General features: G+C 32.4%; 1 protein-coding gene across 1 annotated transcript in view; it reads left to right on the top strand.

Moving 5' to 3' along the window:
- The window catches only part of Rok (Rho associated coiled-coil containing protein kinase), a 94,221-nt gene extending 84,738 nt beyond the window's left edge, over positions 1-9,483 (top strand). The window contains exons 18-19 of the mRNA XM_089104994.1: positions 1,530-1,749; positions 5,030-9,483. Coding sequence (XP_088961120.1) covers positions 1,530-1,749; positions 5,030-5,126 — 317 coding nt within the window. The 3' untranslated portion in view covers positions 5,127-9,483. The remainder of the gene's footprint in view (positions 1-1,529; positions 1,750-5,029) is intronic.
- Positions 9,484-12,285: the final 2,802 nt, after the last annotated feature.

The raw sequence follows: 12,285 nt of genomic DNA, 5'->3' as shown, positions 1-12,285 counted from the left end.
GGCATTTCTTGCAGACACCCTTTGAGACCTAAGGGGTTGTTCACGTCAACTTTCCCAGTCATCTAATCAAACATATGAACACCCCCTTAGGTATCAAAGGGTGTCTGCAAGAAATGCCTTAATTAAAATCCGAAATCACATGAAATAGTTTTCCAACTTATTTAATTGCTGGTTCGGTTTGTTTTTTCGAGTGAATGAATCGATTCCTTTCCTTTGTCAGTTGTTCGCTAGTATCCGTCGATGGCAGTTCATGTTTTTTGGATTTCGTGCAAATCGCGGATATTGGCGAATAACTCGCTTTTATGGTTGTTAGGTATTTGGTTTTAATTCTTTTAATTTTTGGCTTTTATTGATCCATCGTTTCGTATCACCCAGAAGAAGAGAGGCGTTTGTCCTCTCAAAATATTCGCTTTGTTTTTTCAGTATCTTCATTTGGCCTATAAAAACCCTATTTTCGCTCGTTTTTTCTTTCTTTATGTGATGTCAGGCCAATGTGGTTTAAGAAATTATCTTTGAGGGAGAGAATTTGTCATTGTCAATGAAAATACCGAAGAAAATACCTGTCAATGAAAATACCGAAGAAGCTTTTTCTTTCAATGAAAATAACCTCAAAAAGGTGTTTTTAAAAATCTGGGGGTGAGGGGGGGGGGATTGACCCTCCCCCTGGCCCTCTTGTTCTGAAAGTTAGTCTTGTCTCATCAACAGGCATGACCTCAGAGTGGCTAAGATATCAAGATTCAATTCACTAATTCAGGGTGCGTGTAGATATTGACATAAATTCCCTATAGACCTAGTTTCTATTATATTACATCTGTCATATCCTAAGTATTATATCATAGTATTATATCATAGCTATTATAAATTGTATTATAGCATAGTTATTAGTATTATAACTTTCCTATAGACCTAGTTTCTATTATATCACAAAGTATCTATTATAGATTGTATTATGTTATAGTATTGTGTTATATTAACTTTATATTATTATTGTGATGCATTATATTAACTATTATATTAATTTGTATTATATTAACTACTATAAATTGTATTATGCTTCGTATTAATACAACTAGTGGCAATGTATCACAGAACTAAGTCACCTAAGGCTGACACGGCCATTCACGCTCCTCCTCAATCCCTATTCATTATATTACGTTTTATTCCCTTTGAAAAAGTTTTCTTATGAACTCCTCCAAGGGCTTATCCCGGATTTTTTTAGGGGGGGGGGGGGGGGCGCAAAATAGGTTTATCCGATAAACTTGCGTTAGGAGCAATTTTAATTGACGCAAACTTGCGTTAATTAATTAAATTACACTACTTTAGACAACGTTAGGTGGACGCTCCTCCCCCCTCTGGATCCGCCACTGACCTCCTCTCACTCCATTCGATGACTCTACGTTTCATTTGATTCTATTTTGACTGCCCAAAGAACATTATGTTATATTTTAATGTTATAACTAGTATTAATTACTAATTAAACTAGTATGGATTATATAATTGTAACTAGTTTAATTTGTGGATTTTTACAGGTTGTAGGATAAAGGTGCATCGTGATCACTTAGAGAAGCAGGAAGAAGGTATTGCACCATGTAAAGTTAATTATGATTCCAATGCTGCCAAAGAAATTCTTATTATGACTCCTTCAACAGAAGAACAACAACTTTGGGTCAATCGCCTGTCCAAAAGATTGAAAGCAGCGGGTTTCCGACCCAATTCACACAATCCAGACGGAACCCGAGTCTCTCCCAGGTAACTGTTTAAATGACTAGCACTCATAAAGCACCAAGTATTTCAAAATAAAATTTTGCCCCCCTCCCCTGGGCCCATCTGGGAGTACATAAGGATTGGTCTAGTTTTATTCCTTGGGACATGTCGATATTTTAGATGAACTTTTATATTTTTTTACGTTTTGCCAAGTATCTTCAAAAATTGTCGAGAAAAACATCGAATCGAAATGAAAAATACAAGCATGATTTCATCAGAATAAAGTGAAGGAAAAGAAGATGAAAAAGTTAGAAAAAATGAAGAAAAAGAAATAACACGAAACACATTGGACAACATAATAACATAGTTGGAAAAAGAGATATTTTTAAAATAGAAAACAATTATGCCCAGCTACCTGGATATTTTCGTTAAATTTTAACTTACTTATGATATTACTTGTTTTTGAAAGTCACTATTTAAACAGAAACGTGAAACGTGTTGGAAAACATAATAATAATATCAAAAAAAGGACAATACTGAAAAAAGATAAACAATTATGTCCAAATGCCTTTTCATTCCTTGTAAGTATATCATTTCAATTTTTAATTTTATTTGATTCTTAAAATCCAGTTGGTTAAGAAGTTAGATACTTACTATTACACTTATTTTACCAATTACACTGATTACGCTAATTTTGCCTTATTATTACATTTAAAAAAAAAACATACTTTATGCTACACCCAATACTTCACTCTTTCTTTTGCATATTTTAAATGTCGTAAGGTCCATGGTGACCTTCTAAGACACTTAGATGTACCTCTATTTTATTTTTGACCATTTATCTTATTGTCACTGAAATTCTTTTGAAATCAAATTTCCTTTTCTCCATCTTTGAGATCTAATTTGCATCAATAATTTCTGAGACCACACTGGCTAATCATGATAAAACATAAAATCGCAACGAAAGGAAGAAAACGAGGACAATTAACAGCCAGTGAAAAAATTGAAAAATTATGCAAATATTTCGGTCAAGACCTCCGCTTGACCGTCCTCAGTGCAGAATAAAACTGATAAAAATATAAAAAACCAAACCTTAAAACAAAAATTAAAAAACTAAAATTGGACGACCCTTTCACCGTTACTAGGAAAGGGTCGTCCAATTTTAGTTTTGTGTTTTTATTTTAAGGTTTGGTTTTTATATTTTTATCAGTTTTATTCTGCACTGAGGACGGTCAAGCGGAGGTCTTGACCGAAATATTTGCATAATTTTTCAATTTTTCACTGGCTGTAAATTGTCCTCGTTTTCTTCCTTTCGTTGCGATTTTTTGTTTTTATCTAATTTGCATCGTTTATTTGTTGTCCTGTTGTCTGGTACACACTCCTCTTTTACTACTTTAAAAAAAGATTTTTTGGATTCTGATAATTTTTTTTCTTTATTTTTCTTCATGGTGTTGAATTTATTAAACATTTAATACTACTTTACTGTTACCTCTTTTATTACTTTTGAAAAAGAGTAGCACACCTTTTTTATTATGATTTTTTTTTCTTCCCTTCTTTTTTCATGGTGTTGAATTTACTCCACTGTTACCCCTTCCAAGAAATAGTATTTTTTGAACTCTTTTTTTCTTTCCAATTATTTCTCTTTCCTCCATGACGTTGAATTTATATATTTTTGTCTCCTTTATTGTGATAGTTTACTGTTTGTAATCTTCAGTATGTATTAAGTGCGTGAAGTTGTAGGGGGTGTTGCTGTAGGGTTTTTTTTTTTTTTACGAAAACAAATTCAGAATCAATTTTATTTGTTTGACTTTTGAGAAGCACATTTTGTTGCTTGTTAATATTATTTGTTTTTCTCCGATAAAACTCCAAAATTTAAGGCTTTTCCAGATGTCCAGTTGTTAACTAACAATGTTAGCTAACAATTCTTAGAAACGTGTTAATTAGGCTGGAATTTCGAAAAATGCAGATTAGGAAACATAATTCAGTGTAGCCTACAAGGCTACCTTATCGCTGAAAATATTCCTAGGAAACTGTCAAAAGAATTCTGCCTACTGAGAATTATTTGCAATTTAAGTTTGCGATACAAAGTTAGACTTGCTGCAACCCCTATTCCCCCCCTAAATATGTTTTAAGACTAGGACAGAATTCATACCTAGTCTAATTTTGAATGGTCTTTCGTTTTTTTGGCTCGTTTTTTTTTCAGTCTTTTCGCTGTGTTCGGTATATACATACATATATATATATTATATATATATATATATATATATATATATATATATATATATATATATATATATATATATATATATATATATATATATATATATATATATATATATATATATATATATATATATATATATATATATATATATATATATATATATATATATATATTCCAGTGGCTGAAAATCACCGTCGTTTGATTTCTCATTTATTTTAATATTTTTATTCGTATTCTTAGTTTTTACTTGAATTCCCCCCCCCCCCCTGCCGGAGCATCAGGCGTACGTACTTCTTTCAAGTGCAAACCATTGTTGTAATTTTTCCTTCGTGTAATTATATTGTATCGTAATTTAAATTACCTATTCAGAGCATCTGGTTTATATATATATATATATATATATATATATATATATATATATATATATATATATATATTCCAGTGGCTGAAAATCACCGTCGTTTGATTTCTCATTTATTTTAATATTTTTATTCGTATTCTTAGTTTTTACTTGAATTCCCCCCCCCTGCCGGAGCATCAGGCGTACGTACTTCTTTCAAGTGCAAACCATTGTTGTAATTTTTCCTTCGTGTAATTATATTGTATCGTAATTTAAATTACCTATTCAGAGCATCTGGTTTATATATATATATATATATATATATATATATATATATATATATATATATATATTCCATTGGCTGAAAATCACCCTCGTTTGATTTCTTAATTATTTTAATATTTTTATTCGTATTCTTTGTTTTCTACTTGAATTACACCCCCCCCCCCGCCAGAGCATCAGGCGTAAGTGCCTCTTTGCCTTTGTGCAATTATATTATATCGTTATTTAAATTACCTATTCACAACATCTAGATTTTAAAGAATTTTCAATCATTTAATTTTCTGAATTATGTTCTAAATGTTTGGTGTTATCAATGGAATAGTTATTTTATTTGTTATATTACAAAAAGACCAGTTTTTTCGCATTCCTTTTCTGTTCAATAAATATGACAAGATTTTAATACAGAAAACTAATAAAGAAGCTAAATTACAAAAAAGTTTTTGAAATTTATAGAAAACATATTTTTGCTTTATTTTTAGAGAATCAACCCGCTCAGCGTTTCGACCTAGTTCTTCCCACATTCAAAAATCCTCAACTTTGCCAGGAAATAATGGAGCATTAAGGAACAGTAAATAGTGAATTGGTAATGGCTAAGAATCACGATGTCTTAACTAGTCTTATAGGTTGGCATTGTTTTCAAACTGCCAATATTTTTTTTTTGCACGATGTGTGCAATAAGTGCCAATATTTTCTTCACGCTCGATTTAGTGTTATAATAGGCGTATCTGTATTTAGTTCCCAGCTTTAAGTTGCTTTACCTCAAAATTTTGAGTCTGATATGCAGCAAGAAAGGAGGAGGTACAAGCGTTATAAGTTGAGAGGAGGTAGAAGTCAGTTTCGAAAATTAAACAGTACTAAGTTAGTTTTGGTTTCGGAACCGATACATTTAAATAAGAATTCTATAAAAGAATAAAGTGGGAAATATTTCTCAAGACTTGACAAGTGACGTTTGGTTTATCTACACTATTAACGCTTTACCTACAGATCTCCTAGTCTTCGCAGTTATGGAGGCTATGAGTATGCATTTTCACCCCCTGGACACAAGTTCTCCAATTTTGTACTTATTATGCTTACTTCATCTAAGCAATTTAATTTTTTTTCAATTGATTTATAGAACAGTAATTTGTATTTCTCGTGATTCCAATATATTTCAAAATTTCCTAATTCTTTTGTTATTGATTTTTTATCAACTCGGGAAATTTAATTTCATCTTAGTATTCGTGATCTAAAGGTACTGGTCAGCTAAAGGGCTATAATTTACATATTTTTGTTTACAAGTTTATCAAATTTACTGACCCTTTGGGCATATTCTTTGGTTTCAGTTTCCTTCTCTTTACCTTTACTTTGTTTCTACAATTTCAAAAATTTTTATTCCTTTTTATTCACTTTAGTTTTCCAACTAAAATTTTTCCCAATTTTTAATCAGCCCAGGAAATTTAATTTATTCTAAGTAAAGGTACTGGTAATGCAATGGGTTATACTTTACATATTTTTGTTAACAGGTTTCTCTAGTTTACTGATTCTGGGCATTTTTTTTTATTTCGTTCACTTTATATGATTTACTTGTTTACATTTTCAACCATTGTTCAATTTGTACATTTTTTTTTCTACGTTTTTATTTCTTTCTATTTCAATTTAGTTTCCCAAATAAAATGTCTCCCAATTTTTAACCTCTCAGGAAATTTACTTTCTTCAATGTACTCGTGATCTAAAGGTACTGATTAGTCAAAGGGCTATAATTTACAGATTTCTGTTAACGGGTTTCTCTAATTTACTGACCCCTTGGGCGTATTTTTTTCATTTTCGTTCATTTTATCTTTACTTTGTTTCTATAACCTTAAAAAAATTCTTTTTTTTTTTAGTTTACACAGTTTTTTTTCTCTATATATTTTTTTCTTTCTATTCCAATTTAATTTTCCAAATAAAATGTTTCTCAACTTCTGACCACCTAGGAAATTTACTGTTTTCAAAATATTGGTGATCTAAAGACACTAGTGAGGCAAAGGGCTTTAATTTAAGCAGTTGAAGGACGAGAAAATTACATTTCGTCAAATCTTTATAGTCCTGAAGCGTAAACAAAATAATTGCTAAGTTTCTCCTTTTTTTTGAAGGGCATATCTTCTCTATCTGTACTTACGTTCTTAGGTAATGTGTCGCTTTTTGGACAGGTGAATAATAGTTCCATAATTTCACTGAATATGTCCCTCAAAACAAAAATAATGAAAGAAAATGGACAAAAGAATGACGAAAAGGGGATGATGTACGCGCTTCTATTCTTCAGCGATAGGATTAAATAAAACAGGTTCTTTTTTTAAATTGAAAAAAAAAACACAAGGTATAAATATTCTATCCTTTCTCTAAAGAAAATTTTTAGAGAAAAAATTTTGGGAATCTAATGAGTGAAACAGATGTTCGTCTGTAAAAAAAAAATACACCGCCATCTAACTTTATCTAGCAGAGTCTTAACAGTGTATGACTAAGGGTCCTTTCACACTACACCGTAGAACCTTTCACACTAGAATAACTTGAGACGTTACGTTATGTAATCTTACGGGGGAAATTTTGTCCACAACGTAGGCAGTGCGAAGTAGACTTTTTATATTTTGGATTTCAGATTACGCAAGTTTATGTTACGACATGGTACATTCAAAATACCAGCAACAAAACGGAATTTCTTTATCCAATTTAAAAAAAGTTAATAAACTTCTCCGAAAACTTTCTAGTAGAAAGTCTTTCACACTTGATAAGAGCTTTAATCTCCGTCCCGCGTTTTTAATATTTGAATAGTTTGCTTATGATGATTGTGATGAATTTAGACGATGGCTATGATAATTTTAAGAATTGTTTACGTGAGACTAAGGCCTTTTCTGGCAAACACATCGCTGATCAAAAATAATTTTCGCGAGACAAGAAATTTGTATTACTGTAGGAAATAGGCAGTAATTTCAAAAGGAAATCTTTTCTCTTCTAAAATTATATATATATATATATATATATATATATATATATATATATATATATATATATATATACATATTATATAATATATATATGTATAAATAAGTATATATCTATTCCGGCTTGATTTGACCAAATTGTTTGGGTCGTTTTCATCCACAATGTTCAGCAAAACCTTTGTCGGTCGCTCGCTAGAATACGTTTATCAACAGCGTTTGGCCAGAATAGATTGTTAACCAGAGACGTCGTGAGAAACGCCCTCTAGTGTGGATAGTTATACGTAACTTAACATAGCCACCTAGCATTTTACATAATACATAGAGGTACTTGCATGATATTGCCCTGCCGTTCAAGTTATTCATTCATTGACGCATTATATAACCGGGTTTTTTCCTTAGTTTTTTTTCCAGCTTGGCGTGAGACAAGACAGAGAGAAGTAAACAGAATAGATGGAAAAAAAATTTAATTTGGGCTATATATTTGCACATTAGAGGTGGGGGGTGGGGGTTGTAAAGTATTTGGACAGTGTGAAGTTCGAAAACAATTCTTACTACATAAAATGCATAAAAATTGTAACTAACACATTAGACATGCAGTTCCGCTATACTTTACCCTCCCCCCCCCCTAATGTGCAAATACATAGCCCAAATTTGCTTCTTAAGTATTATATTTTTATCTTACTTTGGTATATTTTATTAGGATTGAGCGTCAGAGAAACATATTAAAAGAATATTAGGTAGGGCGTATATCATACAAGTACCAACAGATATTTTGGCAAGGACCTCCGCCGTGCTGTCCTCAGTGTTCAAAGCCAACCTCAAGCTAGCCTCAGGTCGGCTTGGCAGAGGTCCTTTCCGAAATATCTCGAAAGGTTAGTTTTTTTAACACTGAGGACGGCTTGGTGGTTTTTTCTTTTCTTTCTTCCCCTGGCTGAAAATCTCCTTTTCCTTTTTTTATATTTTTTCCTTTTCCTTTTTTTATATTTTTAGTCTTTTTTTGTCAAATGTCATGCACAACTAGTGTGATCTTAAAACGTAACCGCTTACCATAGAAAACTACGTACGTAGTGTGAAAGTCGCTTAAGACGTTACTACCAACAATTTCGAGTATGGTAGTAACAGTTGGCAGAGTTGATGCTATTTGTGTGGCTATTTTCATGGGTATATAAAATTTTTCTGGATAATACTGCATTTTATTTGGCACTAGAAGTTTTAGTCGCCAAAGATTCGCTTTAGTTCCCTATTTTCTTTTTTTTCAAAAGATGCGGGTGTGGCAAATATTATATCCGCTAGCATTTTATTTTGGGCAAAACATGGGATAAAAAACTTTAAAACAATTTAAGTACATAAGAATGTAATAGAGGAATAGAAAAACAAAGAACAAATAAAATTAGAAATATGTTTTTGTGATCGCTATTTAAGAGATTAAAATAAAATCGGGCAACTTCAAATCAAAATAATTATAAGTAATATTAAAAGGAAAAAAAATAAGTTATCTTGAATATAGAACATAAAATCAAGAATCTAGTATTTTTTCAAGTGCGCCTTTTCACCAGGAAAGTTCAACCAGTGAAAATATATTTTTGTGTCTGAAACCTAAAAATTTAGTTAGCAATTAAAATGAAATGAAAATACTGAGAAACCGGTAACGTTTTTGTAAAGACAGCAAAAAAAAAAACAAAAAAAAAACTGTACTGGTAATAATAAAAGTCCGAATATTTCTGCTTCACATTCGGAAGCCTTAATCAACGAAAAAAAAACCATTAAAAACAACCAAACATAAAATAAATTTGAAAAAAAAAACGGTGAAAACCCTATACAAAAAAAGCGAAAAAAAACTCATATCTAAGCTCTTACTATTATTTCAGTTACTATGGGCTGAACTTTGTCTTTACTAGGTTTCAGCGATTGCTGCAACTATGATTTGTACAAATTATTATTTTTGTTCTCTGGATTATTAAAACCGTTTTTCAATATTTTGGTTTTATTTTCATCGTAAATAGAAAGGTAGTGTGGTCTAAGAAATTATTTACTTAGTTCGAACTTTTTTAGGATTTTTTTTTGCTCCTCGGAGACTTCATGGATCTGTTGAGCTTATTTTTCTTATTCTTCTTCACTTCTTAATGTGTAGGGGAAATCTAGATACGCAGACATAAGTATTTAATACAGGTGTCAAAAAAAAAAAAAAAATTTTGCAGCCGTTAAATTTGGTGCCTTTCTTCGTCTGTCTTCGGTTTCTTCCAAAACTGTTTTCATGATTTGGTCTGTTGAGAGCAAGCTTATTCAGAAGATTTATTTTTTATAAGAGAAATTCAAAAGAACTAATTAAAAATTATGAATTAATAATAAATTTACTTGTGATTATTTATTAGTTTTAAAGCTGTGATCGTTCAGGGGTGCCCATCGGGAAGGGCGCAATCCCATCCCCCTATGGATTAGGAAACAAACGGGACGTTTTGTAATGAATTAGGACTTACAAAAATACCTTTTTGGTATTTCCTTGAAAGAACGAAATCCCCCTCCCCCTAGATCTTGACAAATACCTTTTCTGTATGTGCCTTGAGGAAATACCCTTGGTCCTGCCTCCTATCTTTTCATGAATCGGGGATCCTGATAATAAACATGAATTGGTCGGTTGAATAACTGGACCGTTCAATAAACACACTTTTCAAACATGCATCACCATCATCACGAATAGATCCCTACCCCTAATACCCAACACCTTTTTTCTAACTATGCACAGTAGATCCGTTGGGCATCTGTACTATGTACGAATTGTAAACCCTAGAATTGAGGAGTTTCATGTTCGTGGGTAAAGAATTTGACAAAAGCTTAGAGATCCTGAAATAATTTTCTTTATTATATACTAAACTAAAACCAAGTTTTTCAGCCCTGTAATTTTACAATTTTTTCTTATTTAAATACCAAGAAAACAGCTCCAGCTTTTTGCCTTGTCTTCACTCGCCTAATAGCATAAATATCCGTTAAACCTTTTGTTTTAGGCGTGAAAATTGCAGCTTCGTTCAAAGTCCATCTATGATTTAAAGGGTCGACCAAAAATTCTAAATACGGTCAGAAATGGCAATGCTGTGCGCCTTCTTCGAACCTCCAATAAAACCATCTCTTCCCCCAATAAAACATAATATGACTAAAGGGGAAAAGAGGGATTACTTTCCCGTAATTCCGTGGTAAAAGTGTATTTTAATTTCATTGATTTACGTCTGTTATGTATTTCCGTAAGCCAGTCGAATTGTTCCTTAAGCTTGTACCAGAAAGGCAAGCTAAAAAACCACGCCTTTTTCAAGTGATTGATTACTGTGTGAATTTTTAGCCGTGAAAAAGAATGAAAAGCTTGACCATTCCTCTAAGTACTTAAAGCTAAATCCGTTTTAGGAAAGCTTTTTTTAGATGTTAATATGGGTGCCTTTCTACCACTGTATCTGTATAAATTATGTCCATAGCGTTCATAAAGTTGTCTTAATTTATCTGTGTGTATAGTTTTATGTGATTCAACAAGTGTTTCTTTATTTTGCGTTTGTTAGCCTATCTATTTAACTCAAAGCCAAATTACAATAATATGTCTGTTTTAGAAATAAAATATTGCTTATGAAATAAGGTCCACTTTAAGAAAAGTACAAGAATAACCCCAGCATCATGCCAGTACGTCCACTTGTTACCACATGCCAGGTATTTGAATAACTCACGAAACTTTAAGAAGTCAATCCCTTTTTGTTTTTTTAACATCTTTGAAGCGTAATTGGCTCTTAACTTAGGAATTTCATAAGTATATTCCCTAACAACACAGAAAAACAAGAGATATTTTATGCCTTGGTCAATTTGGCATCTGAACGGCTCTTCTTACACCCAAACAAATCATATTTATTTAGGCTTAACTCTCAGCTAGTCTTGAGTAATTCTGTCTAGCCTTAATGGGGTTACCACCAAACACCTTGACTTTCATGTATATTTTCACCCCCTGTTGAATAGACTGTCGATTTGCCATCTGACTGGTTTTAACTACACCCAACAAAATGAAATTTGAATCCGTGCTCAGCTCAAGTAACTATCTCTTAACTCCTATGGGAATATCAACAAACGTCTTTTTTTCCTATATTCACGGCACCAGATACTTAAAGGTATCTGATATGCTGCTAATCATTTGTCTCGTTCCGAAACCTCGAGGTTTTAAATGTCTGTTGAACCTTTTTTTTGACGAGTCAAGAGAGGGATTTGCAGGAATAATATCCCCAGGAAGATCAATTCATATAGAAGTGCAACGGCGGAAGAAGCTGTTTCTGAAGTACTCGGTTCTTGGTGTGTCTTCCTTTAGATAATTGCACCGAGCTGTGCGCCTTCGTGTCTGCCTTGACGGCTGAAGAAAGAGGGGCACAATGCGAGAGAGCTGGTCTGAGGGAAGCGAATTCATGTACTTGTAGAAAACAGCCATCGACGCTACATCAAACCTTTCGTTTAGAGGCTGGAGCGAGTCATGTGTAGAGGGGTCCTATATGCCCTATTACTCTTTCATATATTTCCTGGAACACCAGAGATTTAAATCGAGATCTAGAAGATGTGTTAGTAGTTAATAATTAATTATTAGTGCTGAAAAAAAAATCACGGCGATGCAAAATACTGAAAGGAAGAAAAAGAAATCTTGTACGTTATCGTACAGGAAAATTACAGTGGGAGAGTTTAAACCGCGTCCGGGGCAACCAACGGTCTGATATCTGGAGTTACTCCCCAAAATCACGTTTGAAGGATGGGTACCTGGCACACGA

This window comes from Artemia sp. Qi Xiang Cuo, chromosome 19 (genome assembly GCF_049724085.1).
Source record: "Artemia sp. Qi Xiang Cuo chromosome 19, ASM4972408v1, whole genome shotgun sequence".
Lineage (NCBI taxonomy): Eukaryota > Metazoa > Arthropoda > Branchiopoda > Anostraca > Artemiidae > Artemia > Artemia sp. Qi Xiang Cuo.
Note: the sequence above shows the minus strand (reverse complement) of the source record. Positions and strands in the feature narration are given on the sequence as shown.